Source organism: Lycorma delicatula, chromosome 1, assembly GCF_047948215.1.
Source record: "Lycorma delicatula isolate Av1 chromosome 1, ASM4794821v1, whole genome shotgun sequence".
NCBI lineage: Eukaryota > Metazoa > Arthropoda > Insecta > Hemiptera > Fulgoridae > Lycorma > Lycorma delicatula.
The window spans coordinates 257,192,995-257,207,133 of record NC_134455.1 but is presented as its reverse complement, the minus strand read 5'-3'; the positions used below and the strand labels follow the sequence as shown (position 1 = coordinate 257,207,133).

The 14,139-nt window shown below is 27.8% G+C and overlaps 1 protein-coding gene across 2 annotated transcripts in view; it reads right to left on the bottom strand.

Annotated features, from left to right (window-relative positions):
* Nucleotides 1-14,139, bottom strand: part of LOC142330671 (sialin) — a 162,683-nt gene that overhangs the window by 85,507 nt on the left and 63,037 nt on the right. The window contains exons 1-2 of one of the 2 annotated variants that reach the window (XM_075376125.1): nt 8,916-9,046; nt 200-249 (exon numbers count right to left, since the gene is read on the bottom strand). In XM_075376125.1, coding sequence (XP_075232240.1) covers nt 200-242 — 43 coding nt within the window. In that variant the 5' untranslated portion in view covers nt 243-249; nt 8,916-9,046. Of the gene's footprint in view, nt 1-199; nt 250-8,915; nt 9,047-14,139 lie in introns of those variants that run through there. The other variant, XM_075376118.1, reaches the window with a different exon arrangement.

Below are 14,139 nucleotides of genomic sequence, written 5' to 3'. Positions count from 1 at the left end.
AAGACATAAATTGCATTTATTCTTGTATTTATTAGCTTATACCACAATTCAATAATAAAATCACAGCAGTTCTAACTACTCGTATTTAATAACCTTTAACCCTATTAAATTTTCAATATACGAGTAACTCTGAGATCAATAATTTTCTTCTAAAAATGTATAATAACAAATAGGTTTTTAAGTATAAAATTTTCCTTACCTGTAACGTTTGTGAAGAATCCTTTTTCTGTAGGCGAGGCCATTGTGAACCTGGAATAAAACACGTAAAAACCAGGTTACAGGTTATTATACTTCATTACTGCATCTATAAATATTATTTAAAATATCTTAGTTACCGCAAATAAAATATAAAGAAAAATACAAAAATTGTATCTTATACGTACACAAAGTAAAGGTACTACTTACAATTAGGAAATAGTAAATAAAAAAATTTAAGATTGTTTCACTAATAAAATTACATAAATTATGTAGGAGGCTGTAATAAATTTATAAGAACACTACTATTTACATTAGCACGACAGAAAGACCTTAATTTTGATTTCCACAGGCAAAATCCTTCATAAAAGTTTACAGTCACAATGATAACAAATCATAACAATCTCAGATTGGTCATCTGACTGCTTGAAATCAAAGTCCAATAGGAAACTCTACAGATGAGTTTTTAGCATCGTGTACTCTTAAATAAAAACACAATCAATGTAACATATATTAATAATAAGTAATAGTAAATATTCCCTATTGTTATACCTTCAAAACATTTCATCGGAAGTACTGTATCCTTTTTAAATGTTTCATTCTGTAATCTTGAAACTAGTTAGGGATTCCTCTAGTTAATTAACAGTAAATATTTTTTTATTATTTTTCTTAGATATTGTTAAAGTTAGCTAGTCTGTATGCTACTCCAATACGTTTGTAACCGGACGTAAATATGATTTTTGTTAGAAACGAACAAAAATCATATTAATTACATAATTATTTTCTACTAGTTAGAAAATCACCAGTATCATTCAAGAAACAACTATCGTTGCTAGCTAAAATGAAAAAAACAGTATCACCTTTAGTCGCCAAATAAATGCAGTCAAACTATAATTATTTACGAGTATGCAATTATTGATAAAACCCCATTAAACTCATATAAGTTAAAGTCAAATATAATATAATATATAATATATTTTTGTCGTATTCGGAAAATTATGAGATTATGTGTTTCATTTACATGTTCGATATTATGTTTTTCTTAATTTTTTTCAATCTGCTAATACCTTTTTTAATAAGATAATTAAGTAAATTTATTATGTTTTACGCTGGATAGAGCATAACACTGAACAATTTCATAAAAAATACCACAAGTAATATTAAACTTATTTAGGTGTAACTAAAACATCAAAGTTGTTACTTTCATCAAGCATAAACTGGTATTCAGTTATAAAATCGTGTTTAATTAATTTTCAATGTTCAATCACGTAGATAACCGCAAAGTTAACATCTACAGTCTTTTTCAACGGTATGGTAGTTCAACTTCATCTTCAAGATCCACATTTTACGAATACAGCAACATAATGACAGATAGGAATTTATTTTGGAAAGAATCGTATAAAATCTCAGCATATTAAAACATTTTTCCTATTTCATTTGACTTGCCCTCAATTTCATTTTGATTATTAACACTATTTATGAGCAGATTAGCTTAATTTACAAGATTTAAAAAGATATATTTTTTAATCTAATATGAAATAAAATTTGCCCTTGATAGAAAATAGTGTAGGTACTGTTCAACAGAAAGGGAATTATTGTTTTATGCTATTTTTTCAATATTTTCTGAAACTATAAAGCATGTAAAACTTTTGTGATACAAGCGGCATTAGATACAGCAATTTTTTCCAAGAGTGTTTTTTAAGTGTAATGATGTTTTCTGTATAGCTAGACAGTGAAATAAGCAGTATGTTTAATCCTACACTTGTAGGGTTAAACACCAACTACTATACGGAGGTTTGACAAGTTAATATGCAACAGAATAGTCAACTTAGAAAAGGTAACGGGAAGCTATTTCACTCCTCGTTTTACCTGTAAGCCTGGTATGTTCGGTTGTTATTCTTGAAAATAGTGTAGAACTATTTTTGCGAATGATTTCTGTATCAAGTCTTATCTCTAATACCACTTGGTTACGGCACCTATATGTAATAACACTTATTGAATTAAATGTAGAAAAAATATAAATTGAATATTTTATTTCAGACATTTTCATAAAGTCATTCCAAACCGCTTTTTAAGGATTCAGTGAATCTGTATACCAGACTAAAACGAAATAATGCAAAATTAACACAAAAATAATCATTAGGATAACTTACGGTAAAGAATGCTTGAAGACTCATTGGGTATGAATCTAGAGTAAATATAAATACACCTATATTTTAATATAATAACATTTATATTTAGAAATATCTCCCTATTAAGTTTACCTCATGGTAAACAAAAACTAATTTTGATAAAATTGAAAGTGGTCTATTGTATTATTTACAACACAAACAAGGAAATATTATCCATAAAAATATTTTCATGTAAGGGAATTAAAGATTTACTAAACAAATACTTAGATTTATACAAAAAAAAATTTTTTTTTGAATTTTTATCTATTTATTTTGTTGATTACCATCGTGAACTTCTTTCGCTCCGTAAAATAAATCTAATGACTATACATCAACCAGTAGCCAATTTGAACAAATTGAATATTCCCTATAGCTCTATAAAGAAGCACATTCACACATACAATTAATTATACATATACACATTCACATATGCACGTTCACATATATAACAGAAAATAACGTTCCCTATCTATTTAATACAATTTATTAGTTTGTACAAAAATAACGGAAAAGATTCAAATCTCTTTATCGTTCTCATAAAAACTGTAAAGAAATTTAGTATTTTTACGCTTCTAATATTATTAAATTTAATAAATTACGGAGCCTTGCTCTTAATTGCAAACGAGATTTTAATGCTATTTTTATTTTAACACTGTTTTTTTTTTTATTAAACTTTAATACTTTAACACTTTTTTATTAAATTTTTACAGTTTGAAATTTTTTTTATTAGTCATATTTTCTAAACAGTAATTTTTAACAAAAATTCAGGAAAAGTTACTGAAACAAATTTCCGTAATTAATTTCTCGATCATCATAAACTAAAAATTCTGATGGTGGACTGTTATGGATTGAATGCACAGATTTTAAACCTTTGAAAGAATCCAAAGTTAATACTAGTATAATAATTAAACTGAAGTAGTAACGCTTGGTCAATATCTGTTGGGCGAGGAAAAGGAAAGAACTCCAACTTACGAAACAGAAAAGATATAATGAAATAATTCTATATATATAATCTGTTAATTGTTTTTCCGACAATTTTAACTGCAATAAGAATTGTCTAACATTAAAAGTAATAAAACTATTTCATACGCATTTGAAATGATAATAATACTGAGTTTAATAAATCAGATGTGATAACAAATATATATTAAATTATCACACCTTAATCAATTTCAACTTATGAGGAAAACTAAAATGAGTTACAGAATACACAATTAATGAACACGTCATAAAGTATTGATTAATATATTAACATGAATTCACATCTAACATCAAATTTATCTCATCAAATTACATGGTGACAACGTAACAGCATATTCCAATTAACACTTATTATAAAAGTGACGGATTCTTCATTAAAGTGTTAAATAATTGTCTAAAATAATCTAAATGCAAATGTTACAGTCAATGGAAAATTTGATTATCTCTCTGAAAACCACAATTATTAACAACTATAGCAGTACAATATCAGATGAAAATAATAATTTAGAAGAAATAATTTGTTTAACCCGCATCTAGTCAAATAAATGTTACATGACTGCAAATGCCAAACGGTAGTTAGTAGAAAAATTAAAAAACTCTAAAATCCAATGAGAATCGTATCCGCTGAAAAAATATAAGGTAAAACGCGATGAAATGATTTCCAGAAGAATATTTTTCAAATTAAATATAATTATTCATTTGCGTACTTTTAATGAAGCGACAAGTCAATGCATTTCTACAACTTTTGTAATCTCAGAATACTAACTCCTGCATTATTACTTAATAAAACTACAAGAAAATTATTTTTTCATAAAAAATATCAAAGAATTTAAACACATTTTTACGAAAAGTACTTTTACCACAGAATGGATTTTGGAAAATATCTCATAACCTGTGCACGGATATGTTGGGTTTTTATTTAATTCAGAAAAAACTTAAACCCTAGTAGTTCTAAATAAAGTCGAAACAAAAAAAGCCAAATTAATGTACGGAATCCATAAATAATAAATGATGATAGTGCAACACTAAAATATAATGGGGGTCAAGATAATGTAGCTGTAGACCATCTTCAGTTCAATAATACAATACCAATCAGAAGAACTGCAATAAATTCAAAAATGAGGGTGATAAAAGAGTTCCAAAAATTTCAAAAGCGTCACAAGCTTCTAGGACCCTGAAGTAAACGCGTTGAATTTAAAGATGACTGGCACAAAAGTTGGCGTGGATTAGTGTATATTCGAATACAGAAATAATCAGAGCGACAAAATAAGGTACTGACATCGAGTAAGAAAGATTATTAATATAAAAACGATTGGCAATATAAGAAAATAATGAAACGAAAGAACATGACGGGAAAATGAGTGGGAAGGATACAAAGCTATGTTTTTCCTTGTTATTACTTACAGTAAATAAGTAGTATAGTTAAATTTCGTTATCTGTTAAAAAAATAAAATAACTAAACACTTATAAACTGTACGTTTTCAAAAAAAAAAGCCCTACAATTTATAATTAAAATTATTCAAAACTTACAAAACACCTATCAGTAACTTTACAACATCTAGATTGTTCTTTTTTTTTATTTTTTATTTTGTTCTTTGAACAAAAATTGTCTTCCTATTTAAATTGTCAAATATACTATTAACTCTAGCGTAAGTTAATCTAGTGATATGGAACAGTCTATAAGATATATTCATTAAGTGACAGCTACTGACCATTTTGTTTAAATCAGGTATTTATTTTACAAATCGACGTAAAGAGAAAAAACAATTTCTCCAGTATTTCAATGCAACATATGTTTTGTCTTTGAAACTGAATAATGTTTAATTTTAACAAAATAATTTTTGTTTAATTAATTATTAGCAGCCATGAAGATAAAACTCAAAATAAACTTTTTAGGTCTTTCTCTTCCCTCAAACTGTACTCATATCAAACAGAAAAACAATAATACAATACATTTTAACCTGAAGAACCTTTATCTGAAAATCTCTAATACCGTGTACAGGTAAAAAAAAAGCTGTTTTATCAAGTGAAAATGTTTACATCTACATAAAATATTTCAGTTTCTTCTTTAAAGTAAAAATAAAATTATTTAAGAAAGTAAAAAATTAAGAAAATTAATTTCAAAATTTTGCTCCCTCGAAAGAAACTTCTTTCTCAAACAAAAAGCTTTTTTTTAAATGTATACGGGTAATTCAAGCGGTAATTCAATGTGCAGGTATCAAATCAAATATTTTAAAAAGGTGAAAGGTCTAAACAAATATATTTAAGAAATTATCTCTATTAATAATCATTGTTAGTTCTGATAAGTTAAAGTGGGACAAGAGTAACGCAACCATTTGATTTCTTTGTCTCAAATACCTGTAGTCTGATATATGTAAATAACTGCTACTGCTATCATTCGGTTAATAAAATAAATACGTAACAGTTGCAAACCTCAGGGCTATCTCTCAGCCATCAGTTGGTTCTAATTAACAAAACATCACAGCTTGATAACCTAAGGATGTATCGTAACTACGTATTCATAATCACGATAGAAAGAGACAGCAATTATCTAACGGACTCATTGAATATAAGTATATCACAGGTGTTAAAGACCTTCGCTTACTAGTTACACTAGCTCGCCGTTCATAATACATCGGATCATAATTCTTTTTTTACGAACTTGAAATAAACCCCTTTTTACTTTCATTGTAAAATTTAGAACAGTGATTCTCAACGGGTTTTCCGTGAATTTTCCAAAGCTATGATATTGCTGATAAATACAATTTTAACAAAATTATGATAAATAAAGAAGAGATAAATATTAAAGAGCTTAATTATATTTATTTTACAGAAAATTTATTTTATTGGCTTGCATTAAAAATTTGAGTTATTAATGAAAAACTTGAACTTATATTTTCTTACAAAAGTACAATTCGTGGTGAAATTGGAAGATAAAAAATAACGTATTTCCCGTTCAACCGACTGAAATTTCTGATGCTTCTTGTTTTTATGTTTGTTACTGAGGAACAGCCTTCATCGTACGAAAAGTCAGTTAAACAGTATAACCAGTATTAACTATTTACAATGCTATTTCTGAGTAATAGTTTTAGAATTCTGAGTAATAGTCATAAGAATTGCGCCGAGTCTTATATATACTACCGAGCCATTAATGGAGAGAAAAACATTTTGCCATTTTACCTCCAAGAGTAGGTGACGATTTAAACTCAGTTGGTTATACCGTGTGGATCTACCGCAAAAGTTAGAGGAAACATCTGAACATTTTTGTTTTCCACTTGCAATTTCCACATTCTGATTCTTTAATAAATTTTGAATTAAGTGAGTAAATCGCTCTAAGTTAGCATCAGATTTAGAGTCACAGTTTCTGACTTAGAATTAGTTACCACCAAACTCTAAGTCGAGTTTTCTTGCTAAACTCAATTTTGTAATTTAAAATAAGTTATTCTGTAATATATATAATCGAAATTATCAGCAAATTAGATTACCTTTGCACACTATTTCTCAGTTGTTTAACTAAGCGAAGTCTGGAATTATGTTAAACATAGTTAATAGCTTATTTTTAGCTGAAAAATTCTCAAAAAGAGTTTACTCTGACTGACAACGCACATCAGTATGAAGACCAAACAATCATAACGAGATTCCGCTTCGCGACGCATTTGTTTAATGAATCTTGACTTAATCCTTTAATTTAAAAAAAAATCATTATCCCATCTAAACGAATAAAACAGAGATGCTTTTAAGTTTTAGTGAAGTGGTTTGCGATATCAGAGCCGCACGATGTGAAAAAATGTGTTGAATTTATGTTGTATATATGTGAGTTAAGCAGTCTGAGGAAACTGAAGCACATTTCTTCCAACACAGCTCATTTAGGTTCTGAAGACTGATAAACATTTAACCCGGTTGACGTTGAAGGTAACTTAGTACATGAAAGAAGGACTACTTAGCAATCGAATCCTGATCATCAAATCTAATGTAAGACTTATGTACTCTAGAATGTAGTAGGATGTGGTAGTACTACAGAACTACCGTTTGTGCAGGATCTACAGAATGTACTGCAGTTCTACAGAATGCAATTCCAAAATTTATATTACTCTTTCTCTATTTAAAGACTGTTCCAGCAGAATCCATGTCCCTCTGTACTCCTTACATATATCACGTGTTGCCATCAGAAAAAAGAGAGAGAAGTAAAATAAGACTATTCTCAATTTTTACGACCATTATAAAGCGAGTAACTAACCTTTAAACTCATCGGCAAAAACAGAGTTTTGATATGAAGATTTTAATTTTGTGCTAGATTTTTAGTTGAGCTTGTTATTAGCTTTCAATTTAACTGTTTTATTTTTCAGGTCGTCATTCAAGGAAGCAAGGTTAGAAGCAGATTTAGAAAATAACACATCAGACAAATTATGAAAGATGTAAACAACTAATCATTCATTAAAATTTTCGCTGAAGATGTTTTTATCCTGAAGAACAGCTACCGACCAGTGTTACAAATGTTGACTAAAGAAAAAGGCTTGAATTTAGAAAACAAATAGTGCGTGTTTCAAAAAACGGCGATGGAGTTTAGTACTATACTTTCAACTGAAATTCATTATGATTAAATTGATTAAAAATTATGAATAAAAATTATGTCCACTATTATGAATGTAATTTAAATTTTTGAAATGTTAAAGGTATATGTAACACCTGTTTTTAATGGAATTTAATAAATTTGAAACTGATCGTAAGTATAACCTACATTAAGTAGAATTCAGAAAAAGGGAAAACGTTTATTTTCTAGTATTCATTTTTTAATGCCAAGGAGGTCTCATAATATGATTTACAGCCTCCATCAAATGAAAAATTCAAATGTTAAACCTGGAAATGGCCGCAAGCATTAGATAATCTGCCACGACTAAAGAATCATAGTTGAAAAATTTCATTAACCAATAAATAAATGACTCGCTTTTGTAGAAGAATAATACAGTTGTGTTAAAATAAGTTTATAACTCACAATTCAGAACCTGACAAAACTACGACGGACATTTTTTTAATACGGCAACAAATCAAAATCATTCTGACATACGGTTTGGCAACGAGTAATGATAAAATTGATATCTAGTTACGTTAAATTGTGTGAAAGTGAAAGATCATCAATGATTATTTTGCACTGCTAATTTATATCGTATTAATTTATTTTACATAGGCTCGATTACTTTTGAATCTACTAATCAAACTTAAATATTTATTTTTTATGGATATTTTGTTCGTCCTTCTGCCATCCAACAGAAATTTTCATCGAACCAACAATTGTTAAAACTCAATCTAAAAATTGATAACTAACTTCAAGTAAAAAACTATTCTCTCTTAGCTCTATTTTTAAAATTCAACGGACTGTTAATTCCCAAACGGAGAAGGATATTTACAATCATCATCATCAGCCATTACATTTGTTATTAAATTCCATCAAATATATGATACGTCCCCTCATTCCTTAACATTTGAAAAATTAAAATTATATTCCTATTTCAAATTCCATCATTGCTAACAGATAATATATAAGCTGTATTTTTAGTAATTTCTACTCACTGCAGTTAGTTTTGAACGGCAGCACTAGAACTCCATTAAATGTTCTTCACTTCTAGACTTTTATTTTAAAATATCTATAAGTAATAAAGCATTGGCATCCAAATAATTTGTTGTGATAATCAATCGCAAAAGTATTATACTATAAAATTCCAATAAATCAGATATAATACCTTAAAGTTACATTAAAGTTTATTACGATAGCTTCTAACACTAAAAACAGAATAATAACGGAATATTATATTAAACATTTAGCTGATAAAAATTAAGACATAATATTACGCAAATAACACATTAAATAGATAATTATATCCAATAAAGACTGATTTTTTTTTAAAACAGACAAAGAAATTAGTTATTTGTCTAGCCTGCATTTTCTTCATATCATTTTAATAAATAATAATAATAAATTCAGATTAATTTAAAAATAAATGTGATATTTTATCGCATTCCTACTAAGAAACTAACATTCGTTGAAAAATTGTTTATATGCAAACATTATTCGCAAAAATAAATGAAAAATGTCTGTTAGCGTCAAGAATTAGCTGTTAGAGAGATACTTATTTTTGGCATCATTAACTTAATTTTAAAAAACTTCTGGAACCTAAGTTTTTATTACGGTGTAGATTATCGTGAAAACCTCAATTTTCCACAGTCTTTGAATTAGGTTTCTTCACACAGGACTAAATTTGGGGTTTTCTCACCATGTGTGAGGTAAAATACAATGATTTTCTGGTAGAATGGTTAGTGCAGATCATCTTAACTTAGACTTTGCAAAGTCTAAAACGAAAGTCTCCATGAAAAACTTCACAGCTTTTCGGAAAATGTGATATCAATTAACTTTCACCTGCTTTCGTGTGTTTCTATAAATAAATAAATAAATAATTCTAAATATCGCTTTAGAATTATTTACACACAAAAAATACCTAAACATTTTCTTTAAAATTATTGATTTGCTAATGAAATGGAAGTGAGAGAAAGTTACAGCGCATGGCTCTTTGATTAATATCGTATCTTGCACGTCTCAAAAACAACATGAAAAAAAATTCAACTTGAAAATTCACTGACAGCAGAAAATTATTTGAACCATAAAAATCACAGATAGGAAACATGTAAAATATAACAATGCAGTAACTAAAACTATTACAATATATTTTCATTTAAAAAAAGACCGTAAATAGATTATTAAATGCAGAAATTTAAGTTATTATTAATTTTTTAAGATAGTAAGACATGACTTTAAAGTAATATTTATTTAGTTAAGTATTTATTTATAACTTTCAGAAAAAAATACTGTTTAATAATTTGGAATATACAGATTATCACTGCAACTCTCCCTATCAATGAACAACAATAATTTACAAATTCAATAAGTCTCTCAAAAAATTATGTAAGAGTTATTTCAAAGAGTTATGTTACAATATTATTACATAACATAAATAAACGGAAGATAAATAGTTTTTTCATGAATTTGATATTGGAGCTCTAATAAAGCCGGGTTTCACGTCTCACGGAAAGAAATGTAATAAAAATGCAGCAAATATAATTGCTGTAGTTAAATGCAGTAAAATACCAATAATGTAATGATACAGGCACCAGACAACCACATAGATCAAATATCTAAGAGATTACGAAAAAATTCTTATTTTCTGGCTCATAAGAGGTTTTCAACGAAAATACGATTGAATCTATCCGATAGTTTCCAGAGAATGATGAAAGCTAAAAGATTTAAACAAAATTTGTAAAGCTTAGGATTTAACTCTTCGAAAGCCAAAATTATATTGTTATCCGTAAATTAAGCATACTCTATAATATTCGATGACTTATACGATCATTAACCATTACGATGCTAAACATTACAAATTATAATAATCTTGGTATATTACTAATGAATCAACTGTAATTAACTATGCAGTAGGTTTAAATGGCATTAAAATTTGACAGTCATTTTCGTCTCGTATACTAGCATTTTACTGACGTTTTCTCGTTATAGTCTTAAAAACACGCAAGTAATTATTTTTTGTGAACTGTGGTAAATTAAGATAACGTACATATTACAATTACATCACGAACAATAACAATAATAATAATAATAAGATAAGATAAATGTGAATTTTAACGAGTAAATAAATTATTTTCCAAGAACGTATAGATATCGTACCTTACTTATAAAAAAATTAAAGCAAGTTGCTTTTAGTGATGTAGCTTACTTAAATGTAATAAGTTTAACTTACAGCACAAAAGAATTCGATACGAAAATGTAAAAGATTAATTTATTTTTTCACTTACTTTTGTGAGAGGGGTACCAGATGTTCCAGAAAAGTGTATAACATAAAGACGTTTCAAGGCCATACCAAAAATCAAACGACGTAAAGTATATAATTACATAACAGTATTTTGATTTACAGCTTTCGATTTAACAAATGTTTTATTAGGGCAAATTCAGTTTGCTCTAATAAAACCATAAAACAAGGGTAAAGATGTTGTTACATATTAATTAATACTACTGTATTTTTTAATATATGACAAATTTCACATTACATTCAAGTTTTGCATTAGTAATTTTTGTTACTATTTAAGTTATTTGTTACTATTTATCCATGAGTAATACTTACTTGATAATTAAAATTTTTTATCTATCCATACACAACTATTTCATTTTATCAAAGTTATAAGAATATACAGAAGCAATTGTCAAGCGTAATAAAAGTTTTCAAACTAGTTTCATCTGCTGGCTAAAATTTATAGATATTTTTATATCTGAACAATGTCTAGTGTCCAACAAAGTTTGAAGAAAAAGTACGATAATGTCATTACTTAAATTGAAAAATATTTTTATAAAACAGCAACTTGTTACAACAGAAATAAAAGTAATCTTCTCTTTTTTCTTTGTAACTAAATAATATATCAATTTATTTAACAGAACACAGTTACATACGGAGTAGACGTGGGGATGTCGCGACTGGCTGGCCGGGGATTTATGCATTCCTCCCGTCCCCTAAGTTCTTCTAAACCATCCAATAAAAAGTATTGTTAACACATTTTCGTTGAATTATATAATGTGTTTTATAATTATAAACTTCAGCTTTATACAGCTTTGACAGCTTTTTACAGCTTCAGCTTTGACAGCTATTGAATTCATTAACACTATTACAATGTTTTATATTACTATAATAGAATCAATATTTCTTCCTGGATAGTCTAAAACTGATAGAATAAAAAAGTTAGAAGATTGGAAACTTCTAGATACTATAATTATAGGCTATACAGTAATAGATATATTCTGAATCACTTATTTCATATATTCTATCAAAACTAATTTTCATTTTCTTTTCCACTTAACCCACCTATTAAAAAATGTACAAACTTTAAAGGAATATATTAGGCTTGTACACAACAGTTATTGAACATATTATTTTACTATTGAATTAAATTATTTACGGTTATTTAAAGAAAAAAAAACGTAGTACAATCCCTTGAATCGAAAATAAGAGAAAATAGCAAAATTTTGGCGATATTTTTTATTTAATTAGGAAAAATAAATTTATTAAAATTCGAAGAAAATAAAAAATACGGAGTTTACGTAATTAAACTTTTTATTTATTTATTACCTTCTTCAATTATTAAGTTTTAATATTAAGCGTTGCTGATTTCAAACTATTAATGAATGATACCGTAAACGAAATGGAATAATCCTGTAAAATATTTTAATGACCAAAGTATCCCCTTTCACAGCACATATTCAACGTCGCCATCAATCATGCAAGAAAATGGAGCCTTTCTCTAAAACAAGGAAGAGCTAAGAAAGCTGTCTTTCAACCTTAAAACAGAAATATATATCTGCCAGCTAGTTATTTTTCAAACTGCCCAAATGGTGTCTCAAGTATTACTATCAGATAACAAACAACAAAGCGGTAGTGCTCCTAAAATGTATTCTTGCTCCTAAAATGGATACTTTTAATAAGATTCATATTTTTTTTACAGTACTCCGTTATTTTTCATTTTCTTAGGATTTTGAAATTTGAAATCAGTATTACTCTTGAACCATACCTGAGATGTGGCAACAACTTTCCTATTTAAGTTTCTTTAACTCTGGGCAAAATGAGACAATATATAATAATTCATAATACTTAAGAAAAACATTCCTGCTTCACAGTTGTTTCATTACATAGCATTTGTTTCTCTTTTTCCAATTCCAGTTCTTACTCCTTGGATTACATCTAATAGTGCGTTTCCCAATCCTGCGCTACCGAGAAAGAACTTACACACGGTTTTCCATTAAATAAACAGTAAGAATATTAATGAATCACAGTATCATCAGATTTATCTATGTCATTGTATAAGTTCATTTGTGTCCAGATTTTAATTTATTTTATAAGTAACGGCGTGAAAATTAGGTACGAGTAGATCAGGTCAAGAGACTGAACAGACTGAACTGAATAGTTGTAAAACAAGAATAGCGGCAGATTGTGTAACTTTCATAATCCATACGGAATCAGGGAAATATAATATGTAATAAAAATGAGCAAAGAGTATAACTAAACGGAACGATAGGTTTATTAATCGCAATCAATTTTCTTTATTTTATCATTTTGCATAACTGGCGGAGTTTTAGAACCTAGAAGTGTTTCCTTGAAGAATCCATTTACGAATTCGATAGCTGTGTTGTGTTTTTACGATTAATTTTAAAGAAAGCACCTCTCTTCACAACGCATTTCTCAACGTTGAAATACCACTCCTCTTAGGTATCGTCATCCGTATCTTCTCCGCTGGCATCTACAAACGTTGGCATCTTCTCCGTTGGCCCTTTACAAACCGCAGCGAAAGTCTTATTGTGAAATAATTTACAGCAATTTTACTAATAATCAGTCCTCAGATTTTTATTCCTTAGTTAAAGAGATTTGTATTTATTTTCAATAACAGTTAAAATCGATCCACAGTCGGGGATCGAAAAATCCCTTCCAAAGCGCACATATACTTCAGAAATAAATTTCACCTATTTCACTCGAGAGAAAATTTATACACTTAATTTTTTTTAATCGACAGTTTACTTTAAAAAATTACAAAACTTATAATCTCTGATTGATTTGTACATCCATTGTTATATAAAAATATTACATAAATATTAATTGCTAGTTATCACTATCTACTGGTATTTTCATAATTTTTTTTATTCGTTAAATTATAAATACAGTAAGCTTTAAATTTAAAAAAGTCTAATAATCTA